The sequence below is a fragment of the Apodemus sylvaticus genome, chromosome 1 (assembly GCF_947179515.1).
Source record: "Apodemus sylvaticus chromosome 1, mApoSyl1.1, whole genome shotgun sequence".
In the NCBI taxonomy this organism is placed as follows: Eukaryota; Metazoa; Chordata; class Mammalia; order Rodentia; family Muridae; genus Apodemus; species Apodemus sylvaticus.
This window is the reverse complement of record NC_067472.1, coordinates 182,295,145-182,316,088: the sequence shown is the minus strand read 5'-3', so window position 1 is coordinate 182,316,088 and position 20,944 is coordinate 182,295,145. Positions and strand designations below refer to the sequence as shown.

The 20,944-nt window shown below is 50.5% G+C and overlaps 1 protein-coding gene across 1 annotated transcript; it reads left to right on the top strand.

Annotated features, from left to right (window-relative positions):
* Positions 1–4,898: 4,898 nt before the first annotated feature.
* On the top strand, positions 4,899–18,986 carry Prodh2 (proline dehydrogenase 2). Its single transcript, XM_052179572.1, has 10 exons — positions 4,899–5,072; positions 5,148–5,344; positions 5,433–5,571; positions 5,661–5,747; positions 11,203–11,283; positions 11,358–11,513; positions 11,594–11,760; positions 14,934–15,044; positions 16,352–16,437; positions 18,814–18,986. The coding sequence occupies exons 1-10, from the start codon at positions 4,899–4,901 to the stop codon at positions 18,984–18,986; spliced, it is 1,371 nt and encodes a 456-aa protein (XP_052035532.1).
* Positions 18,987–20,944: the final 1,958 nt, after the last annotated feature.

The window sequence follows — 20,944 nt, the reverse complement described above, 5'->3', positions numbered from 1 at the left end:
GGAGTTAGCCCTGAAAGAATCAACATGAGAGACTTGAAGAGAGAGTGTCCTCTGTGCTCAAATCAGTGTTTCTCAAAGTGTGAGCACAGTGAGTGTTTTGTTTTGTTTTTTGTCCGAGTGCAGGAGTTCACGTACCCCTGCAGGCCGGAAGAGGGCACCAGACGCAATTACAGATGTTGTGAGCCACCATGTGGTTGCTGGGAAATGAGCAGCCAGTGCTCTTAACCGCCGAGCCATTTCTCCAGCCATCAGACCAAATGATTTTTAGCAAATAGTTGAGCAAAAGAGGAGTGGATGACATGACCTGTGTGTGTGTGTGTGTGTGTGTGCGCGCGCGCGCGCGCATGGATACACACGGCTGTGGAGGCCGGAGCTCAGGGATCCTCTTCCACCACGCTCCACTTTTTTTGTTTGTTTTGTTTTTTTGTGATACAGGGTTTCTCTGTGTAGCCCTGGTTGTCCTGGAACTCACTCTGTAGACCAGGCTGGCCTCAAACTCACAGAGATGAGCCTGCCTCTGCCTTCTGAGTGCTGGGATTAAAACCACATTGTTTTGTGTGTGTGTGGGTGGGTGGGTTTTTTGTAGGTTTATCTTATTTAAATATTTATTTGCTGGCTTTATTTTATGTGTGCGGGTGATGGTACAGAACGCGTGTATAAGAAATGGTTAAGGACTGACCTAGGTCCTCCACATGCGCGGTCTTCTTGTGGGACTCCTACAGCGGTAGCAAGGGCTGTTTCTGATCCTCTTTGGGTCCCTTTTCCTCCTACTGGGTGCCTGATCCAGCCTTAGTTCAGGGGGAGATGCCTAGTCTCACTGCAACTTGATGTCCACGGAAAGCCCTTTTCTGAAGAGAAATGGATTGGGGGGGGGGGCAAAGTAGACAGAGGCACGGTGATTGGGAGGGACTGGGAGGAGAGGAGGGAGGGGAAACTGTCGTCAGGAAGTGAAAAATAATAGCAATAATTTAAAACTAACAAATAAAAACAGTTAAGGGTTAAAGGTCAGCAGTTAAGAGTGAGTACTGTTCTTGTAGAGGACCTGGGTTCGATTCCAGTACCCATTTTGGAAGGCTGACGGCCACTTACCACTCCAGATCAGGGGATCTGACTCCTTTTTCTGGTCTCCTGGGGTATCTGCATGTATGAGCATATCTCCAGCCCCCAGACACATAATTAAATACAATATAATGAAAGGGTTTTTTAAATGGCTAAGTTAGAAGTTTTTATTTATATGTATTTTTACCACTATAATTTGTGTGTGTGTGTGTGTGTGCTGCTAAGTGGTTCCTGAGGCTTGCACATGCTCAGTAAAAGATCCACCACTGAGCTGCATCCCTGCCCCGCCCGCCTCCCAGCTGCCCCTGCTGTTTTGAGACAGGGCCTCACTATGCAGGCCAGGCTGAGCTGAAACTCTCAATTTTCCTATTGCAGTCTCCCTAGTACTGAATTACAGGCATGTGACTCCATGCCTGGGTATTACAATAACATTTTGTTGTTGTTTTGGTTCGAGACAGACTGTGGAGCTGTGGTTGTCCCGGAACTCACTATACAGAGCTACCTGGCTTGGAACTTGGAAGCTCAGAGACCCACCTGTCTCGGCCTCCTGAGTGCTGGGATTGAAGGCGTGCGCCACTACCAGCCGACTACAATAACATTTTAGGGGTGAGGTATCCAACTAGCTAAATAGAACAAATGGGGTTTGCCTGGGTGAGATCATCTGAAGAAGAGACCCGCGCGCCTGTCAGCGAGCAAGCGCAGACGTCGGTGCAGTTTCCTTAAATGTCCACGGGGGGCGGTACTAGGGCGTTTGAAAACACCTGATGTAGCTAGGGCCTTCTGCATAGACCAGATGCAATTCTGGGGGTTCGTGTTAGAGCTGGGCTGGGACTAAACCTGGTTGTGATGTGGGGGCGTCTTCTATAGGTAAACAGTCCCTGGACTCCAATATTAAAGATTCATGGTCCATGCAGGCATTGAGGCAGAGGATCTCAGGAATACACTGGCGGGAGGGGCGTTCTTGAAACTGGTGTGCAAAATCAAGTTCGAGGCTGTAGGTGGCAGGAGCCTAGGCTGGCAATCTGGCAGAAGAATCAGGACATCTTCCGGGGTTTGTGTGACATCCAATTATGAGAGCCGCTTTGCAACAATAAGGGATGGAACTGACGAGTTATTTCAGCGTGCCAAGCTGTATTCTGAGTCGGGGTGATTTGTTTGTGGGCGGGGCTGGAGACAGAGCCCTGGGCCTTGCTTGCTTGGCAAGAGCTCTCCCCGGAGCCAAGGCCCCAGCCTCTAAGCTCTACTTAGCTGTCACTTAGCTATCCGGTGCTTTCATCACTCAAAGCCTCCCCTGCTTTTGCAGATGATGACACGGTCTTGCTTTGGAAAACAGAGGATTAGACCGCTGTACGGAACAGTGAACAACCGCAGGTGACCAGTATCTCCTTCACCCCCAGTGACTGTCACAGAGGTCCAGAGGGCTCTGGGTCCTCCCACCATAACAACTTTTGTGCTGTTAGTAAAAAAAAAAAAAAAAAAAAAAAAAAAAAAAAAAAATCTTCCCTGATCTGTCCATAAAACTTTGTTCAGGAATTTTTACGACACTAACAGGGCGGGACACTCCCAGCCTTTGGGAGACTGAAACAGAAGGATCGTGAGTTCCAGACCAACCCGGACAATACAGTAAGTTACGGGCCAGCCTAGGCTCTTCAGTGGGACCCCCTTCTCAAAGCACAACAACCCAAAACCTCCGGCTCCAAGCCCTGAGTGGCTTGCTGTGTTTGTGTGTTTGGCACCAGGCAGACACCAAGTGCTCTGTCTAGCCTCTTCTTCCTTCCTTTCGGTTTCATCCTGTTTATTATTATTATTATTATTATTATTATTTTATTTGTTTATTTTATGTGAAGGTGTGACAAATACATATGACACGGTGCATGTGTTAGTCAGAGGACAACTTGTGGGAGGCAGTTCTCATTGTCTGCCTGTGTGTCCCAAGGGTCAAACTCAGGTCACCGGGCTTGTCAACAAGGGCCTTTGCCCACTGAACCAACTTAGTGGCTCTCGCTATTTATTTATTTCCTCTAAGGGTGTCAATCCGGAACAGATGGGTCCTGGGGAGAGGTCCTCTGGAAGAGCAGCCCATACTCTTAAATGCAGAGTGGTCTCTCCAGTTCCTCTCATTTGCAGGCGTGGGGGGGGGGGTTGTTTGGATGGTTTTGTTGTTTTGTTTTGTTTTGTTTTGTTTGAGGCAAGGTGTCAAGGCAATCCCTCCGCCGTGCTGAGGTTATGGGTGTGAGGCCCCAAGCCCCGCCCAAGGTTCAGTTTTACACTCACGCACCGCTAGCTCTGGGTCCTTGCTTTAATGTGTCTTCGACCCTCCAGGAGTCCCACCCAGGGGAATTTGAAGAGTCTCTAGCCTGTGTCATCCTCTGGAAGATGAGCATTATATAAATAACATCTTGAGCATGGTGTTGCATGCCTGTAAGTCTAGCACTTGGGAGGTTGTGTTGAGACAGGAGAATTGCAGTGAGTTCAAAGCCAGCCTGGGTGTGAGACTCTAAGTTTGTTTGTTCTAATACTGTAGTAGGGCTGGAAGGATGGCGCCACAGTTATGAGACCTGGTTGCTTTTCCAGTGGACTGTCGTTCAGTTCCTAGCAACCATGTTGGTTGACTCAAGATCGCCTGTAACCCCAGCTCTGGGTGGATCTGAGGTCCTCTCAGTGGGTACCTCCATTTATGTACACAGACAGACACACACACACACACACACACACACACACACACACACGGTAATTAAAATAATGGAAAATAAAACTTTTTAAAAAATAAGCGGAGGCACGTCATTGCAAACGGTTTTACAGTGCACATCTTGCAGATTTGGCAGATAATTAAAAACAGTTCAGGGCTGGAGCGGTGGCTGGACAGTTAAAAGCACTGGCTGCTCTTACAGAACACTGAAATTCCCAGCAACCTCTTGGCAGCTCACAGCCCTCTGTAGCTGCAGTTCCAGAGGACCTAATGCCCTCTGGTGGCCATTGAGGGCGCTGCATGCATCTGTACTCAGACGTTTGTTCACGCAAAACACTCTTATGTATAAAATAAAAACAAATAATCTTTAAAAAATAAATAAAAGGCCAGGCAGTGGTGGTGCACGCCTTTAATCCCAGCACTTGAGCGGCAGAGGCAGGAGGATTTCTGAGTTCGAGGCCAGCCTGGTCTACAGAGTGAGTTCCAGGACAGTCAGGGCTACACAGAGAAACCCTGTCTCGAAATAAATAAATAAATAGCTCCTTCTTTCATTGATGAAGAGTCCCCATTGCCTGAGTCCCTCTGCATGCACCACGATGCCGTCACCCGGTCGTGTTTGGTGCACATTTGGGTTGTTTTCATCCGGCGTTAGGGTCATTAAGGATTTTTTTTTTTCTGATGCCCATGTTCAAGTTCTGTAGACTACGTGTTTAGGATGGACAGCAGGGCTGTGGGCTGCGTGCAGTTTCGGTGTATGCAACAACTGCACACTGCTCCTCCTGTAAGATAAACATCATCCAAACCAGAGAGGTGACGTCGCTTAGCTGGGACTGCGAAGCCGGGCCGCCTTGGACCTGGAGTTCACTGTTCTCCGGCCCAGCTGCTTACCCAGCAGTGCGGCCTGGACGGCTGAGATCTGTTGTCCTGTCAGGCTGAAGGTTATTGGGGGCTGTCACTGGGGGGGGGGGCGTACATGTCCTGTTATTCTGACCTCTGTCCCTAACCATTAATTATTAACCCTCCACCCCCACCCCAAGAGCCTGCTATCCTAAAGATTTGCCCAGTTAATCAGTCACTGCCCCCCAGCTGGGCAAGGGGCATTTGGTAGAGCTGCTGTCAGCCTGGCCCCTTCCCCTAGTGCGGTGATGCCATGGTCTGGACGCGTCTGCTGCTGTATGGCCACTCCAAGCCCTCTACAGGGGCCTGGCAGCCCCTGCGCTTTGATGGTGGGGCCTTCCATCTCAAGGGAACGGCAGAGCTGGCGCGGGCTTTGCTAGTGCTTCGCCTATGCGCCTGGCCCCCTCTGGTCACTCATGGACTGGCGGTGAGCAGTAGGCACAAGGACTGGCCTCGAAGTCTCCCGGGCCTGGCTCTGAACATGCGCTCCCTGTCACCCCAGTTTCAGGCCTGGTCTCAGCGACTCCTGGGATCCCGGCTCTCCGGCGCGCTTCTCCGAGCATCCATCTATGGGCAGTTTGTGGCCGGGGAGACAGCAGAGGAGGTGAGGGGCTGCGTCCGGCAGCTGCAGGCCCTGGGACTCCAGCCCCTGCTGGCAGTGCCCACCGAGGAGGAACCAGACTCCGCTGCCAAGACCAGGTGAGTAGTGAGAGTAGAAGGGAGGAGGGAGCGGGCAGGAAGGGGGCTCGCGGCCTCGCTCCTCCACTGACCTCCACTGGCCGGGCAGTGAGGCCTGGTATGAGGAGAACCTTAGCACCATGCTGCGCTGCGTGGACTTATCACGAGCCCTCGTGGACGCCCGCGGCCCAGCCAGGAACAGTCTCATGCAGCTGAAGGTGACCGCGCTAACCAGCCCTCGGCTTTGTGTAAGTGACACAGTTGAGATGGGGGTGGGGATATGGGCGTGGCTGCCCACCGGGCCACCTTCACCATGCCAGCTCCCACCCCATTTCAGAAAGAGCTATCGGCTTGGATCCAAAGACTGAGAGGCTCCTCGGAGCTGAGCCCCGAGAGGCTGGCAGAAGCCATGGACTCGGGTCAGGTAAGGAATGCAGGTGCTTGTCGCTGAGGACGCGGTTGACCTGGACAAATAGGGCTCTCTTGGCATTCTAAGGGATGTGTTGGGGTGAGGCGCTATCCAAAGGAGGGATCAGGCAACAGCACTTTTTCCACAGAGGACAGGCATGAATAAGACCTATCTGTCAGTAGCTGAGCGTGGCCATGTATGCCTGTGATCCCAGCACTTGGGAAGCTGAGGCAGGAGGATCAATCATTGAGGTTAGCCTGGGCTATATGGTGAGACTTGCTTCAAAAGCACGGGTTGGAGAGATGGCTCAGCAGTTAAGAGCCCTCTTGCAGAGGACCAAGGTTTGGTTTCCAGCACCTACGTGGTGGTTCATAGCCACCCACAGCTCCAGTTCCAGAAAATGCAGCCCTCTCTCCTGACCTCCATGGGCTCCAGGCATTCCTGTAGTGTACATACAGGCATGCAGGCAAAACATCTACAACTCACACACACACACACAAACACACACACACACATACACACACACACACACACACACGCATATGCATATACATATACACGTATACATATACATACACATATATACATATGGTGGTGGATTTGTTTTTAAGACAGGGTCTTATGTGTCCCAGGCTGGTCTTGAACCCTCTGTATAGACAAGAATGACCTTGAACTCCTGGCCTTCCTGCCTCCACCCCACTAGAGATATAGGCACGGGACTATTGTTTCTGGTACAGCTGGTCTTTGCTATTTTGTGGGTTCTTTTTCCTACATTTATCCCTCCCCTCCCCCACCCTCGCTCTGGTTTTGTGCCCTAACACTAGGGGTAGGGCATGAAGGATAGAGAGGGGAGAGAGTCCCGAATCTAATTCCTTTCCTTTTGTTTCTTCTTTGAGCGTGACTACCAAGAAACCACAACCACCCCCCAAGTGACCAACAACCACCAGCTCTGCTGCCCTGGGCCCTCACATTATGTACTGTCTGAAAAGTTCCCAGAATTCCAAACCTCACACAATCACAGAAACCATCTGCAGCTGGCAAAACTATGTCTCCGCTAGAGCACGAGGCAAATCACAGTCAGCTGATGGGAAGCAGCCCCACATCCCACACCCGGGATTAAAACGAAACATATTCTTATATTTCTATATTTTTTGAAGAAGCCAAAATCCAATAATTCTCACTACACTTTTTTTTTAAAAAAAGAAAATAATAGTAAGTTTTCTTTAATCAGCAGTTACACAGATGTGTGCTTCCTGAATGTAAACACTTATGTGACCAATGGGATATTCCTTTTCTTTGGGTATGTGTATGCATGCACGCGTGTGTATGCATGTGTGTGTGCCTATGCGTGAGTGCACATGTGTACCTGTGTGTGAGTGCGCACGCGTGCATAGGATCTTACCATATGGTCCAGATGGGTCTGGAACTTGCAATCCTCCTTCTCAGCATCCCCAGTCTTGGGATTACTAATGTTTGCCGTCATGCCTGACCCTTCATTCATTCATTCTTTCATTCTTCCATTCGTTTATTCCTTTGTATTATCCTAATATCCTATCTCTCTGTGTGTATACATGTGGGTACACGTTTGTATATGTCTGTGCACAAGTGTGTACGTGTGCATGTGTGTGTTAATGCGCACATGTGCACACGTGGAGGTCAGAGGCCGGCAACAGGCTTTTTCCTCTACCACTCTCTATTTTGTTGCTTGTTTGTGTTTTATTTTGTTTTGAGACAGTGTCTTTTTCTACACAGCCTTAGCTGTCTTGGAGTTGTTAAATAAGTAGACCAGGTTGTCTTCACACTCACAGATTCCCCTGCCTCTCTGCCTCTGCCTCTGCCTCTGCCTCTGCCTCTGCCTCTGCCTCTGCCTCTGCCTCTGCCTCTGCCTCTGCCTCTGCCTCTGCCTCTGCCTCCTGAGTGCTGGCATCAAAGGTGTGTATCATCACATCTGGCTAATAAACCCTTCCTGGTTTTTTGGTTATTTGAGACAAGAATTCTCTGTGTAGCCCTAGCTATCCTGGAACTCACTCAGTAGATCATGCCGGCCTGGGCCTGGAACTCACAGAGATCCCCCTGCCTCTGGCTCCTGAGTGCTGAGATTAAATGTGTGCATCTGACTGTCCCATTTCACTATTTTGTTCTTTCTTTCTTTCTTTCTTTCTTTTCTTTTTTTTTTTTTTTTTTTTTTTTTTTTGGTTTTTCAAGACAGGGTTTTTCTGTGAAACCCAGACCAAGCTGGTCTCGAACTCAGAAATCTGCCTATCTCTGCTGCCCAAGTACTGAGATTAAAGGCGTGCGCCACCACTGCCCATTTTACTTTTTAACAGACGATCTGTCACTGAGCCTGGAGCTCACTGTAATGGCTACATTGGCTGGCAGGGAGCCCCAGGATCCAAGGGTTTCCATCCCTGAAAAACAGGGTTCGAGACACGTGCGGTTCCAACTGGGTTTTTATGTGGTGCTGGGAACTCAGAGGCTCACAACCATGCAGCAAGAGCATTAGCCACTGAACCATCTCCCTAGCTCCCACTCCCATTGAGATTTTGCCATGATAAATGTATACTTGGGGGGGGGGGTGTCTTCCTAACTTATTTCTTGAGACAGGGTCACTATGTAGCCCGGGTTGGTCTGGAAAACACAATCTAATCTTCCCACTTTAGCTTTTCAATGCTGGGATTACAGGCATTAACCAGTATACCAGGCCTCTTTTTATTGTCTTCTGTGTTTGAAATTTTTCATAACAAAAGGTTAAAAAGCAAGGCATAGCTGTACACATCTAGAGGCCCAGCACCAGGGTTGTTGAAGTAGGAAGATCTCAAGTCTTAGGCCAGCCTGGGCTGCATAGTGACAGCCTGTCTTTAAAATAGAAAGAGGAACAGAAGTAGCTCAGTGGTAAAACACCGCTTAGAATCCCCCGGTGAGAGGCTGGGGGCGTGGCTCAGTGGTAGAGCCCCTGCCTAGAATCCCCCAGTGAGGGGCTGGGGGCGTGGCTCAGTGGTAGAGCCCCTGCCTAGAATCCCCCAGTGAGGGGCTGGGGGCGTGGCTCAGTGGCAGAGAGCTTGCCTGGTATGCACAAAGTTCTAGGTTTATCCCCAGCTCTGCAGGGAAAACATTTAAAAAGTTCATTGTGCAGTGGTCATCTGCACATCTGCCACCTTGAACACTTAGCCACACAGCCATCTCTGAGTGGCACAGGGCACAGGGCAAAGCAACCAAACCTGAGGGTGCTTGAGTCCACCAGGCACGGTATTGGCATATATAACCTGTGCACATCCCCCTGGGCACGTTAAAATCCTCTCTGGGTGACTCTCCACACCAAGTGCAGTGTGCACTCTGCAGAGCTGGTAAGGATGTGTCTGGGTCTCTTTTTCTGGTGCTCTGATAAAATGCTCTGACCACAGTAACTTAAGGGAGAAAGGGCTGCCTTGGGCTTCGTGAAAGAGCTCGAAGCAGCTGGTCACATGGCATCTAAGCTCAAACAACAGAGAGCCACGAGCCCTAGCTTCCTGCTCCCAGCTGCTTTTCTCCAGTTATACAGTCCAAGATCCCCGCCACCCCGCTGCTGTGGGTGGAAGACAATTCTCCACAGGTGTGCCCGGAACCCTGGTCCTGCAGATGGTTCTAGATTGTGTCAAGTTACCAATACTAACCAACCTCAGGGAATGATGCCAGCGTGGGACTGTCTGCACTCAGTGCAGATGCAGAGGTTTTTGGTTTCCTATATTACTTGTATTTACATGTGTGCACCACACGTATGCAGTGCCCTCAGAGGCCACAAGAGGGCGTGAGATTCTCAGAAGTTAGAATTACAAGCAGTGAGCCTCCCAACACTCCGGGAGCTGAACTCAGATCCTCTGTTAAAGCAACACGTGTTCCCTCCAGGTCTGCGATGGTTTTTCTGAATATTTTTGATCTGTCATGGCTTGAATCTACGGAACCAGAACTTGTAGATAGAGAGGGGTAGCAGCACCTGCTCTAAATCTGATCGGTCCACTCCTCTGTCCACCCGTGAAACCATCTTACTGTGTGATGCATTTCGACGGTGGACGACAGTTTCCTCCGCCATCAAGCGTGTCAGTGAATCACAGGTTAGGATGTCATAATTATTTAAACTAGCTTTGCCTCTGGGGCTAAAAACGCATGTTTAATGAAAACTACCAATCAAACAAGATGGGCTGTAAACACCCAGAAACCCAGCACTTGAGGAGCAGCGGGAGAAGGAGCAGAAGGTTTGCTGGCTCCACAGTAAATTCTAGGTGACTCCGAGATACATGAGCTCCTGTCCCAGAGACAGAGAGGGGCAAAGTTACACTTTGATGAACTTGAGCGACCACACACAGTAGGGCCACACAAATCCCCTCCCATTCATGCAGCCTTCCATCACCACAGGTTACATCACTGAGGGTGAGCTTTAGTTTAGTTTGGTCTTTTTCCTTTTCTTTTTTGTTTTTTCTTTGGTTTTTTTTTTCAAGACAGGATTTCTCTGTGTAGCCCTGGCTGTCCTGGAACTCACTCTGTAGACCAGGCTGGCCTTGAACTCAGAAATCCGCCTGCCTCTGCCTCCCAAGTGCTGGGATTAAAGATTAAAGGTGTGTGCCACCACCGCCCGGCTTTTTTTCTTTCTTTCTTTCTTTTTTTTTTTTTAAGGTTGGGTTTCATTTAGCCCAGGTTGGCCGGCCTCTCACTCACTCTGTAGCCCAGGATAGCCTTTTGCCCCCACTCTTCCTGCCTCCACCTCCTGAATGATAGGATTACAGCTGTGCACGACCACACCTGGCTTATATGGTGATTTTATTTCTTTTTTGAGACCCATTATGTAGCCCTGGCTTTCTTTTCTTCTTTCCTTTTTTCTTCCTTCCTTCTTTTCTTTTTTCTATTACCATTAAAACACACACACACACACACAAAAGTCTACTACATTTTGTGCTGGGCCTGATGGTGTACCCTTTTAATTTCAGCTCTCTGTGAGTTTGAGGCCAGCCTGGTCTACAAAGCGAGTCCAGGACAGCCAGGGCTACACAGAGAAACTGTCTCAAAAAACCAAACCAACAACAAAAAACCTAGTACATTTTTATTTGGGTTTTTGTTTTGTGTATGTGTGTGTGTGTGTCTGTGTGTGTGTCCCTGTGTACATGCATGACACAGTGTGAAGTGGAGGTCACACAACAACTGCCAAGAGCCAGTTGTCTCCTACCACCACACGGGTCCTGAGACTTGAACTCAGGTCTTTAGGCTTAATACCGGCTGTCTTTAGCCGCTGATCCAACTAGCCCTCTTTTTCTCTCTAGATAGACTAGCTCAGGCTATCTCAGCCTCCCAAATTGTGAGACTGCAGGCATGCGGCATCGTGTCCTGCAAGTCACTTTCTGATTTCCCACAAAGCCTTCCCGCACGCCCCTTCCTGGTGGGAGAGAGGATCCCAGGGGCGTCGGTAGTCCTGAGCAGTCTCCCGTTCCCTGGTACCTCCTAGAACCTCCAGCTCTCCTGCCTCAGTGCGGAACAGAATCAGCACCTGCAGGCCTCCCTCAGCCGCTTGCACCGAGTGGCACAGGTAACACGTGGGTGTCCCGGCTCCCCACCCCTTATAGACCCGCTGGCCCTGACACCTTTCTCACTGCCCTTCAGCACGCCCGGGCGAAGCACGTGAGGTTGCTGGTGGACGCTGAATACACTTCCATTAACCCCGCCCTGTCTCTGCTGGTGGCTGCCCTGGCAGTGCGCTGGAACAGCCCTGAGGAAGGTGGCCCGTGGGTGTGGAACACTTACCAGGCCTATCTAAAGGTGAGTGGCAGGCTCTGCAAGGCTGTGAGTGGGGACTCAGTCGCAGCCTGACGCCCTGAGTCTGCCCGTGTGCTCTGCAGGACACTCACAGCCGGCTGGAGCGGGATACTGAGGCAGCACACAAGGCTGGCCTGGCGTTCGGGGTGAAGCTGGTACGAGGTGCCTATCTGGACAAGGAGAGATCCGAGACACAGCTCGGAGGGAAGGAAGACTGCACCCAGCCTGACTACGAGGCCACTAGTCGGAGGTAGGGAGAGAGAGGACCGAGAGCACGGAAGAGGAAAAAGAAACTCTAAGGACATGTCAAGACAAGCAGATGCTATAGGCTCACTGGAGGGCATCAGCGCAGCTGAGACATTGATCTTAGATTCAGTGAGAGACCCTGCCTCCAACGGTAAGGCACAGAGAGACAGAGGAAGACACTGATCTCTACCCTGTACATGTGCGTGCACAGGGAGCACACACACACAGAAAGGCACACAGGTACACACACACAAACACACATACATATATACACATAGACACAAACACATACACAGAAACACACAGATGTACAGACACACACACATGAATATACACAGAGATACAAACATGAATACACACACATATAAGCAATACACACACACATACACACACACACACACACACACACACACACACACACGTCCTGCACATGGTAGCTTTTCTTAGTATAATCCCAGTGCTGAAAAGACAGGGACCTGAGAACCTCTGGAGCTCACTGGCCGCATGGTTAATCTAATCCGCAAGCCCAAATCCTAGTGAAAAAATGACCCTGTCCCAAAAAACAAGGTGGGCCTGGCGTGATAGCCCAGTGGATAAAGCACTGGTTGGCATGTCGCAGCAGCTGCGGATCAGATCCCCAGAACCCATATAAAAAGCTGAGCAGGTGTGGTAGATGCCTGTCATCTAGACAGGAGCCAGGGACCAAGTAAAAGTGGAGATCCATCAAGAACGACACCCAATGTCAACCTTGGGCCACAACCCACACATGTGCACATGCACACAAATGGACACACACACACACATCAAATAAGAAAAATAGAATGTAACTCTTCTTTTAGGGGAAAGCAAATTACCTAAACTTGACACTCAACCACTGAGCTGGCCTTCACTGGGGGACTCTAGGCAGGGGCTCTACCACGGAGCCACGCCCCCAGCCCCTCACTGGGGGACTCTAGGCAGGGGCTCTACCACTGAGCCACGCCCCCAGTCCCTCACTGGGGGATTCTAGGCAGGGGCTCTACCACTGAGCCACGCCCCCAGCCCCTCACTGGGGGATTCTAGGCAGGGGCTCTACCACTGAGCCACGTCCCCAGTCCCTCACTGGGGGATTCTAGGCAGGGGCTCTACCACTGAGCCACGCCCCCAGTCCCTCACTGGGGGATTCTAGGCAGGGGCTCTACCACTGAGCCACGCCCCCAGCCCCTCACTGGGGGATTCTAGGCAGGGGCTCTACCACGGAGCCACGCCCCCAGCCCCTCACTGGGGGGACTCTAGGCAGGGGCTCTACCACTGAGCCACGCCCCCAGTCCCTCACTGGGGGATTCTAGGCAGGGGCTCTACCACTGAGCCACGCCCCCAGTCCCTCACTGGGGGATTCTAGGCAGGGGCTCTACCACTGAGCCACGCCCCCAGCCCCTCACTGGGGGATTCTAGGAAGTGTTCTGCAATCAAACTGTATCCCCTGCCCATTTCTACCTTTGTTTTTGAAACAGACCCTTGCTAAGTCCCCAGGGTGACCTTGAGCACACTCTACAGTACAGATAGGCTTTGAAACTTGCAAACCTGCAGCCTCACTGCGCAGGCCTGCACCGCCAGGCTGTAACAATGTAACCTTTCACTTGCTCCGCAGCGCCAAACATCTTGCGTCTCTATGTCGCCGCTTCCTCTCTCCAAGGTTTTAGGATGCTGTGGTTGCCCCTCTGTCCGGCACCCTCTTCCTGCCTCCTTCACTGCCCCACCACCATCCCCAGCCCCGCCGCTTTCCTCTGCTATCGGCATCCCTGGGAGCCCTTCCCCAACTGTGAGCGCTTGTGGTTAATCACATTCCGCAGATGTATCCATTACGCTTCTCACTTCTCAGACAAAAATCCGCTCACAAAAGCAAGTGAAGGAAGTCTGGGTTTCTTTGACTCCTGGTTTGAGGGGACAGAGTTCAACAGCACCTGGGAGGTGTGACCGTATGCACCGTGCATCGTCACCAAAAACCAGAGAACCAGATGCTGGGGCTCTCTGTTCATGGCTGCCACATCTAGGTTCTGTTTGTTTCATTTGTGTTTTAAGAGACAGGGTTTCTCTGTGTAGCCCTGGCTGTCCTAGAGCTAGCTCTGTAGATCAGGCTGACCTTGAACTCACAGAGATCCTCCTGCCTCTGCCTCCTGAGTGCTGAGACTGTATGGGCCACCACACCCGGGTTTCACTCTCAGTTGTTTTCGACCTGGGACCTCAATCAGTGTGTGTGGCAGAGGTTGGGAGTCTTTTCTTCCTCAACAGAAGTCCTTAAACTTCTGTGACGATGTCATCAGAGACAGGCCAGATTTTTCTCTTATACGTAATTGCCCCCATCATGTCATATTGAAAATTAAGACAAGCAGAGGCTGGAGAGATGGCTCAGCGAATGAGAGCACAGGCTACTCTTCCAGAGGATCCGGGTTCAATTCCCAGCACCCACATGGCAGCTCACAACTGTCTGTAACTCCAGTTCCAGGTAATCTGACTCACCCACACAGAAAAACAGAAAAAAACCCCAATGCACTTAAAAATAACAATTATAAGTGTAAATCATTTAAAAAACAAAACAGAAAGAAAGAAAATTAAGACAACAACCACAGGGCTCAGCAGGTCAAGGTGCTTTGCCACCAAGCCTGGTGATCTGAGTTCCATGCCTGGGAACTCGGAGAGAACCAGCTCCTGCAAGTTGCCCTGTGAAGTACACACACACACACACACACGCTCACACACGCGTGCTCATACACACATGCACACACGCACGCACTCACGGGTGCACACACACACACAAGGAATAAAATGTAATTTAAGAAAAATAAAAATAAAAACTCCATCCATGCTGCTGTTGTGACTAACCCTGGGCAAATGCCATCTTGGCCGTGGGCGTGGCAGCCACTGGGTCAGAGACCGGTCACTGCTGGCCTTTAAATGCACGTTTGTCATCCTGGTCCATGGGAGGCTGAGGCAGGAGGATCATGAATTCTAGGTCTGTGAAACTGTCAGAAAACTCTGTTCTTCACCCCATCCCCCGTCCTGACTACCATTAGGGGAACTCAGGAGATCACAGGAGAGGGAGACAGCTCTGAGGAGCCTGTGCCTACAGAGCGAAGGCGGGGCGGGCGGGCTTGGGCCTCACTCCCTGGAGGCGCTGAGCAGAGCCTCTCCCTTCAGTTACAACCGCTGCCTGGAGCTGATGCTGCGCCGCGTGTCCAACCACGGACCGTCGTGCCACCTCATGGTGGCTTCCCACAATGAAGAATCCGTTCGCCAGGCAACTAAGCGGTATGAGGGGTGGGAATCCGAGCCTCTAAGAAGCCCCACCCCTTTCCCCCGTATCCACGCGACAGTGAGGGGTGGGTGGCGAGTAGAAGCCCCACCCCTTTCCCCTGTGTCCACGTGACAGTGAGGGGTGGGTGGCGAGTAGGGGACAAGAACAAGTCCAGGGAGAAGGAATGTAGGGAGGACAGTACAGATATTTAATCCCAGCCTGCTATGTTGATACACACCTCTTGGTGTGTATAGTAAGTAGGAATCTTCACACACACACACAAAATAATCGACTCCTTCTATGCCTACATATGTCCTGCAGGCTCAGGTGCGACAGGGCATTGTCCTGTATTGACTGTGACCTCAGGAGTGCTGAGGATTCCAGAAAGCAGCTGAGACTCGCACTCACAAGGGCTCATGGGAATTGTGATTGATTGATTAATATTGATTGATTTTGACTTAATTTTTATTATACGTGTGTACACACGCATGCACCCATGAATGCAAGAAGCAGGGGAGGTCGGAAGAGGGCACTGGGTCCTCTGGAACTGAAGCTGCAGGCAGCTGAGAGCCGCCTGCCTTAGGCACTGGGAACTGAACTGGGGTTCTCTGCAAAAGAAGAGCTCTTTATTAGATTTTATTTCATTTTTATTTTTAAAATGTTATGTTTGGATATTTTGCCTGCATGAATACGTGTCCACCATGTGCATGCCTGGCCAGGTGCTTACAGAGGCCAGAAGAGGGCATCCTATCCCCTGGAACCAGACTTAGAGACAGCTGTGAGCTGCAGTGTGGGCGGTGGGGGTCAAACCCATGTCTTCTGGAAGAGCAGTTAGTGCATCTAACCACTGAGCCATCTCTCCGGCCCTGCAGTGGTTATTTACCATTGAGATCGGGGATAAAGTCATTTCTCAGAATCTGTAGAAATTCTGTTCTAGGACCAATCTCCATGGAAACCAGAATCTCCAGATGTTCAAGTCCCTCATATCAGATGATGTAATGTTTGAATATTTGCTTATGACCTCTGCACATCTTCCTGTGTACTTGAAGTCATCGGGCTCATTAATAATACCTAGAATATAAATGCTACATAGTTACACTGTTAATATAAGTGCTACATAGTTACACTGTTAAGGACAATCTAAGGGGGAACCTATGCAGGTGTTGCACCTGATCTGCCCTTGTATCTGATCCCTGGTTGAAATCTGTGGGTGTAGAACTGTGGCTCCGTCTGCCCAACGGTTCTTCCATATTTGAATTCTTGGGTGGGTAATGGCTGGCTCTCTCTAGATCTAGCACTGACAATGTGACCCTTTCTGCAGCATGTGGGAGCTGGGCATTCCTCTGGATGGGCCTGTCTGTTTTGGACAACTGCTGGGCATGTGTGACCATGTCTCCCTGGCATTAGGTATGTGAATGCCCGCCCTCCCTCCATTTCCATCCCTCCCCGCCGTCCGACCCCCACCCCCTCAGCCAGATCCCCCGCCGCCTCTTCCTTCTCTCACATGGAACCTGCAGTGGACTCCTCCTCCACTTCCTTCCAGAATGATCTTCCAGATTGTTCCTTGATCTGAGGCCCTTGTGGGGCTGTGCCCCGCGTCTTCTCTCCTGAGCTGTGCTGGTTCTTGTTTATGGTGCCATGATGCCTTACTGCCGGTGTTATTTAGGGTCCCAGGGACTGCAGACCCTAGAGCCTTATGCCAGATTGCTCTCCTTGTGTGGAGTGTTAAGGATGGCTGAAGCTCTTCGTAGCTGGGAAGATGGGTCAGTGGGTAAAGTGCCTACTGTGTGGCCCTGAAGACCTTTGGTCAGATCTCCCGAACCCATGCAAAAGCCAGACATGTCAGTCAACCTAGAACGCCTGTGGGAATGGGTGGCAGAGGCAGGAGACCTTCCAGAAGCTTGTAGCCCAACTAATCTAGTTTTAGTCAGAGCAAAGAGGCCCTTCTCACACAAGGTAAACTCCAAAGGCTGTCCTTTGTCCTTCACACACACACACACACACACACATACACACACTCACACCACCACTACCACCACCACACCACACCACAGAGATGTGTTTTCAAAGACCACTTTGCTCTCAATCTACACATGTAGTGGGTTTTTTTGTTTGTTTGTTTGCTTTTTCAAAATCCTGTGTATGCACAGTGTAGCTGTCTTCAGACACACCAGAGGAAGGCATCAGATCTGTTACAGATGGCTGTGAGCCACCATGTGGAATTATTGGGAATAGAACTCAGGACCTCTGGCAAAGCAGTCAGAGCTCTTAACTACCAAACCATCTCTCCAGCCCCTTGTGTTTTTAGTTTTTTGGGTTTTTTTGTTTGTTTGTTTTTTAATATGTATTTATTATTATATGTAAGTAATAATGTATTATATGTAAGTATTATTATCTGTAAGTATATTATTATAAGTAAGTACCTCTTCTGTCTTCAGACACACCAGAAGAGGGCATCATTATAGATGGTTGTGAGCCATCATGTGGTTGCTGGGATTTGAACTCATGACCTCTGGAAGAGCAGTGAGTGCTCTTAACTGCTGAGCCATCTCTCCAGCCCTCCTTGTTTTTTTGTTTTTGTTTTTGTTTTGCCTTTTTTTGTTTTTTGTTTTGGAGGTGGGGTTTGTTTGTTTGATTGGTTGGTTTTTGTTTTTTTCAGACAGGGTTTCTCTGTATAGCCCTGGCTGTTCTAGAACTTACTCTGTAGACCAGGCTGGCCTTGAAATCAGAAATCTGCCTGCCTCTGCCTCCCAAGTGCTGGGATTAAAGCACCACCACTGCCCGGCTGTTTTTGTTTTTGAGACAAGGATTTGTAATGTAGCCCTGCCTGGTCTGAGAATCCACATCGACTGGGTTGGCCTCAAACTCACAGACACACTTCTGGAGACTGGGATTAAAGGCATACCTCAAAACACAACCAAGCAGCAATGAATTGTTCTGGCTTCTTCTGGCCTGACACATCTTCTAGGGGTGTTGAGAGGTGGGAGGGCGACTTCGCACTCACTCATTCAGAAGGTAGAGTTTTTCTGAGTTCCAGCTTAATATGGGACAGGACAGGGTCCTTCATAACTCTCAGTCTAGCCTGCTCACAGCTCCACCTAGTCCCTTAACATGCTAGGTTATCCTACGGCAATAGACTTTCTCCTTCAGGGAAAGATGGCTTCCTGTGTCTCCATCTCTCTGAGGTTTTCTTATTTCTTGAACTAGCAAACTCCTTGCTCTCTTTGCAATGTCTTAATCAACTGAGATTTATTTTAGCTGAGTGTGGTGGTGCCAGCCTGTAATTCTAGCACCCAAGAGGCTGAGGCAGGGGGACTGGAGAGATGGCTCAGCGGTTAAGAGCCCTGACTGCTCTTCCAGATGACCTGAGTTCAAATCCTGACACCCACATGGTGGCTCACAACCATCTGTAAAGAGATCTGATGCCCTCTTCTTCTGGTGTCTGAAGACAGCTACAGCGTACCTACATATAATAAATAAGTAAATCTTAAAAAAAAAAAAAGGCTGAGGCAGAAGGATTTGGGTTGGAGTCTAGCCTAGACTACTTAATGAGAGAGAGCCCATCTCCAGTCAGAACAGAAGGGAGGAAGGGAGGAAGAGAGGAAGGGAGGGAGGGAGGGAGGAGGAAAGGAAAGAAGGAAGGAAGGGTGGGTGGGGGAGGGATAAGCATCTCTTCTACGTGTTTGCAGTAGAGTGTTTTAGTGATGAGTTATGCCACGTTTTGAGCAAGGGACGCGTCTATTGCTGCTGATACCCAGGAACTGCCAATTCTCTCCCCAACAGGGCAGGCTGGATACCTGGTGTATAAGTCTATTCCTTACGGCTGCCTGGAGGAGGTGATACCCTACCTAATCCGAAGAGCCCAGGAGAACAGGGGTGTGCTGCAGGGTGCCCGCAGGGAACAGGCACTCCTCAGCCAAGAACTGTGTCGGAGGCTGCTGGGAAGGCGGGCCTAAGGTGTCCCCATCGGCACCTTCAGGGGCTATGTGCTCAATAAAGGTCCTGAGCCCTGGCCCTGTCTCTGAAGCTGCCTCCTTGCGGGGAGAATGATCCACGTCTGCTTGGACCGGTGGGGCATGCCTGAGACTCAAGAGATCTTTAGTCCTGTGGGATGGCACACTCCTGTCATCCCAGCACTTGGGAGGCTGGGGCAGGAGGGTCATGAGTTCCAAGCCAGCCTGGACTACATAGTGAGAAGAAGGAAGAGGAGGAGAGGGAGGGGGAGGGGAAGGGAGCCAGCCCAGGGCGGTAAGGACGACTTGAGATCATTAATCCTTCAATGCACTTAGTCAGGGATCTGGTCAAGAATTCTTTCCGTCTCAGAGGATTTGCAATAACAACACAGGGGAAGAGCAGACACTGATGACCTAAGACAAATGGCTGCCCAGGAGGGGTGGGCCATTCCTTCACTTAGGCACCAGTGAGCAAGCTGAGGAGCTGTTCCTGTCAGCGACGCCTCTGGTGCACAAACGCGAGGCCCTGAGTTTAATCTCCAGCACCCACATAAAACTCTAAGCATGGGGGTACGGGCTGACACAGATTCTGCTCAGCCAGCCTTGCCCAGCTGGTGAGCCACAGGTCCCAGTGACAGATGCCGCCGCAAACAGATGCGGCGCTCAGAAGCACAGGCACGGGTATGACAGGTTCTAGGCTAGCCTGGACGAAACGGTGAGACTCTAGCTCAAACAATAACAACACAACAAAACAACAATGAAGCCCAAGAGCTGAGGACAGAGATCACTGGAAGAGCCCCTGCCTAGAGCCACCCAGAGAGAAGCTGAGGCATGCATGGGTCAGTTACCACTGAACCAACCGCGTGCTTGGCAGACACAGAATCCTCTCCCACACCGCAAATAATAATAAAAGTCACACAGATAGAAAGGAGCTCCAGGGCGGTGGGGCACGCCTTAATCCCAGCACTTGGGAGGCGGATCTCTGAGTTCGAGGCCAGCCTGGTCTACAGGGCAAGTTTCAGGACAGCCAGGGTTACACAGAGAAAATCTGTCTCACAAAAACCAAACCAGGGTCTGGCGAGATGGCTCACCTGTTAAGAGCACTGGCTGCTCTTCTGGAGGTTCTGAGTGCAATTCCCAGCCACCCCGTGGTGGCTCCCAACCATCCATCATGACATCTGACACCTTCTGCTGGCATGCAGATGTATATGTGGCGGAGAACTCATAACATTCAATAAATTAAAAAACAACCACTACCAAACAACATACAGAAAAACCCACAGAGAAATAGTTCAGACCAAGGAGTGAGGAGCTAAGGAAAAAGGGAAACGCAGGGCCTGGGGTGCGGCCTGAGGACTTGCTCTGTGCTCCAGAGGCGACAAGGACTCGTGGGTTTACAGGCAGAGGGGACATGGCAGCAGGTGGAGGGTGGGCTTTCGAAGAAGGCAAGGATAGCAGCAGTGATCTCTTGTTTCAAACAGCTGCACACTAAGAACGAGTTAAGAAAACTCTTCATATCGTACCAAGGTGAGTGAGACAGTCATCTAAAGCTGATTGGCGCCAGCCTTGACCGTCCAGGCGATGTCTAAAGGGAGGCGTCCTGAAGGGCCCTCGGGTACGGGGCTCAGGGAAAGAGCCTAGACATAGTCTTGGGTGAACACGGGAAGGCAGTCGGGGATACGGAACCGAGGTTAAGAGGGTCCAGGATGGTATGGCTGGGGGTTGGGAGAGATGGCTGACCGGCTAGGAGCACGGGCTGCCCCCCAACCCGTGTCTTGATTCTTAGCACCCACGCGGTAGTTCATTCGCCCCTTAACTCCACCCACTTCCACTCTTTCGGCTATCGTGGGCGCTAGGAGCCCGTGTGCTGCACCTTACATACATACAGCCAAAATATTCATACACGTACAGTTAATATAAATAATAAATAAAAACTAAGAGACTCTGGCTGCCTGAAGTCC

Bases quoted from the DNA above. Each gene is read 5' to 3' on its own strand.
- Prodh2 (XM_052179572.1), top strand. From the start codon at position 4,899: ATGGTCTGGACGCGTCTGCTGCTGTATGGCCACTCCAAGCCCTCTACA. The intron at 11,514-11,593 runs GTGAGTGGCAGG...TGTGCTCTGCAG, and splicing joins CTTACCAGGCCTATCTAAAG to GACACTCACAGCCGGCTGGA. The intron at 16,438-18,813 runs GTATGTGAATGC...TCTCCCCAACAG, and splicing joins CCATGTCTCCCTGGCATTAG to GGCAGGCTGGATACCTGGTG.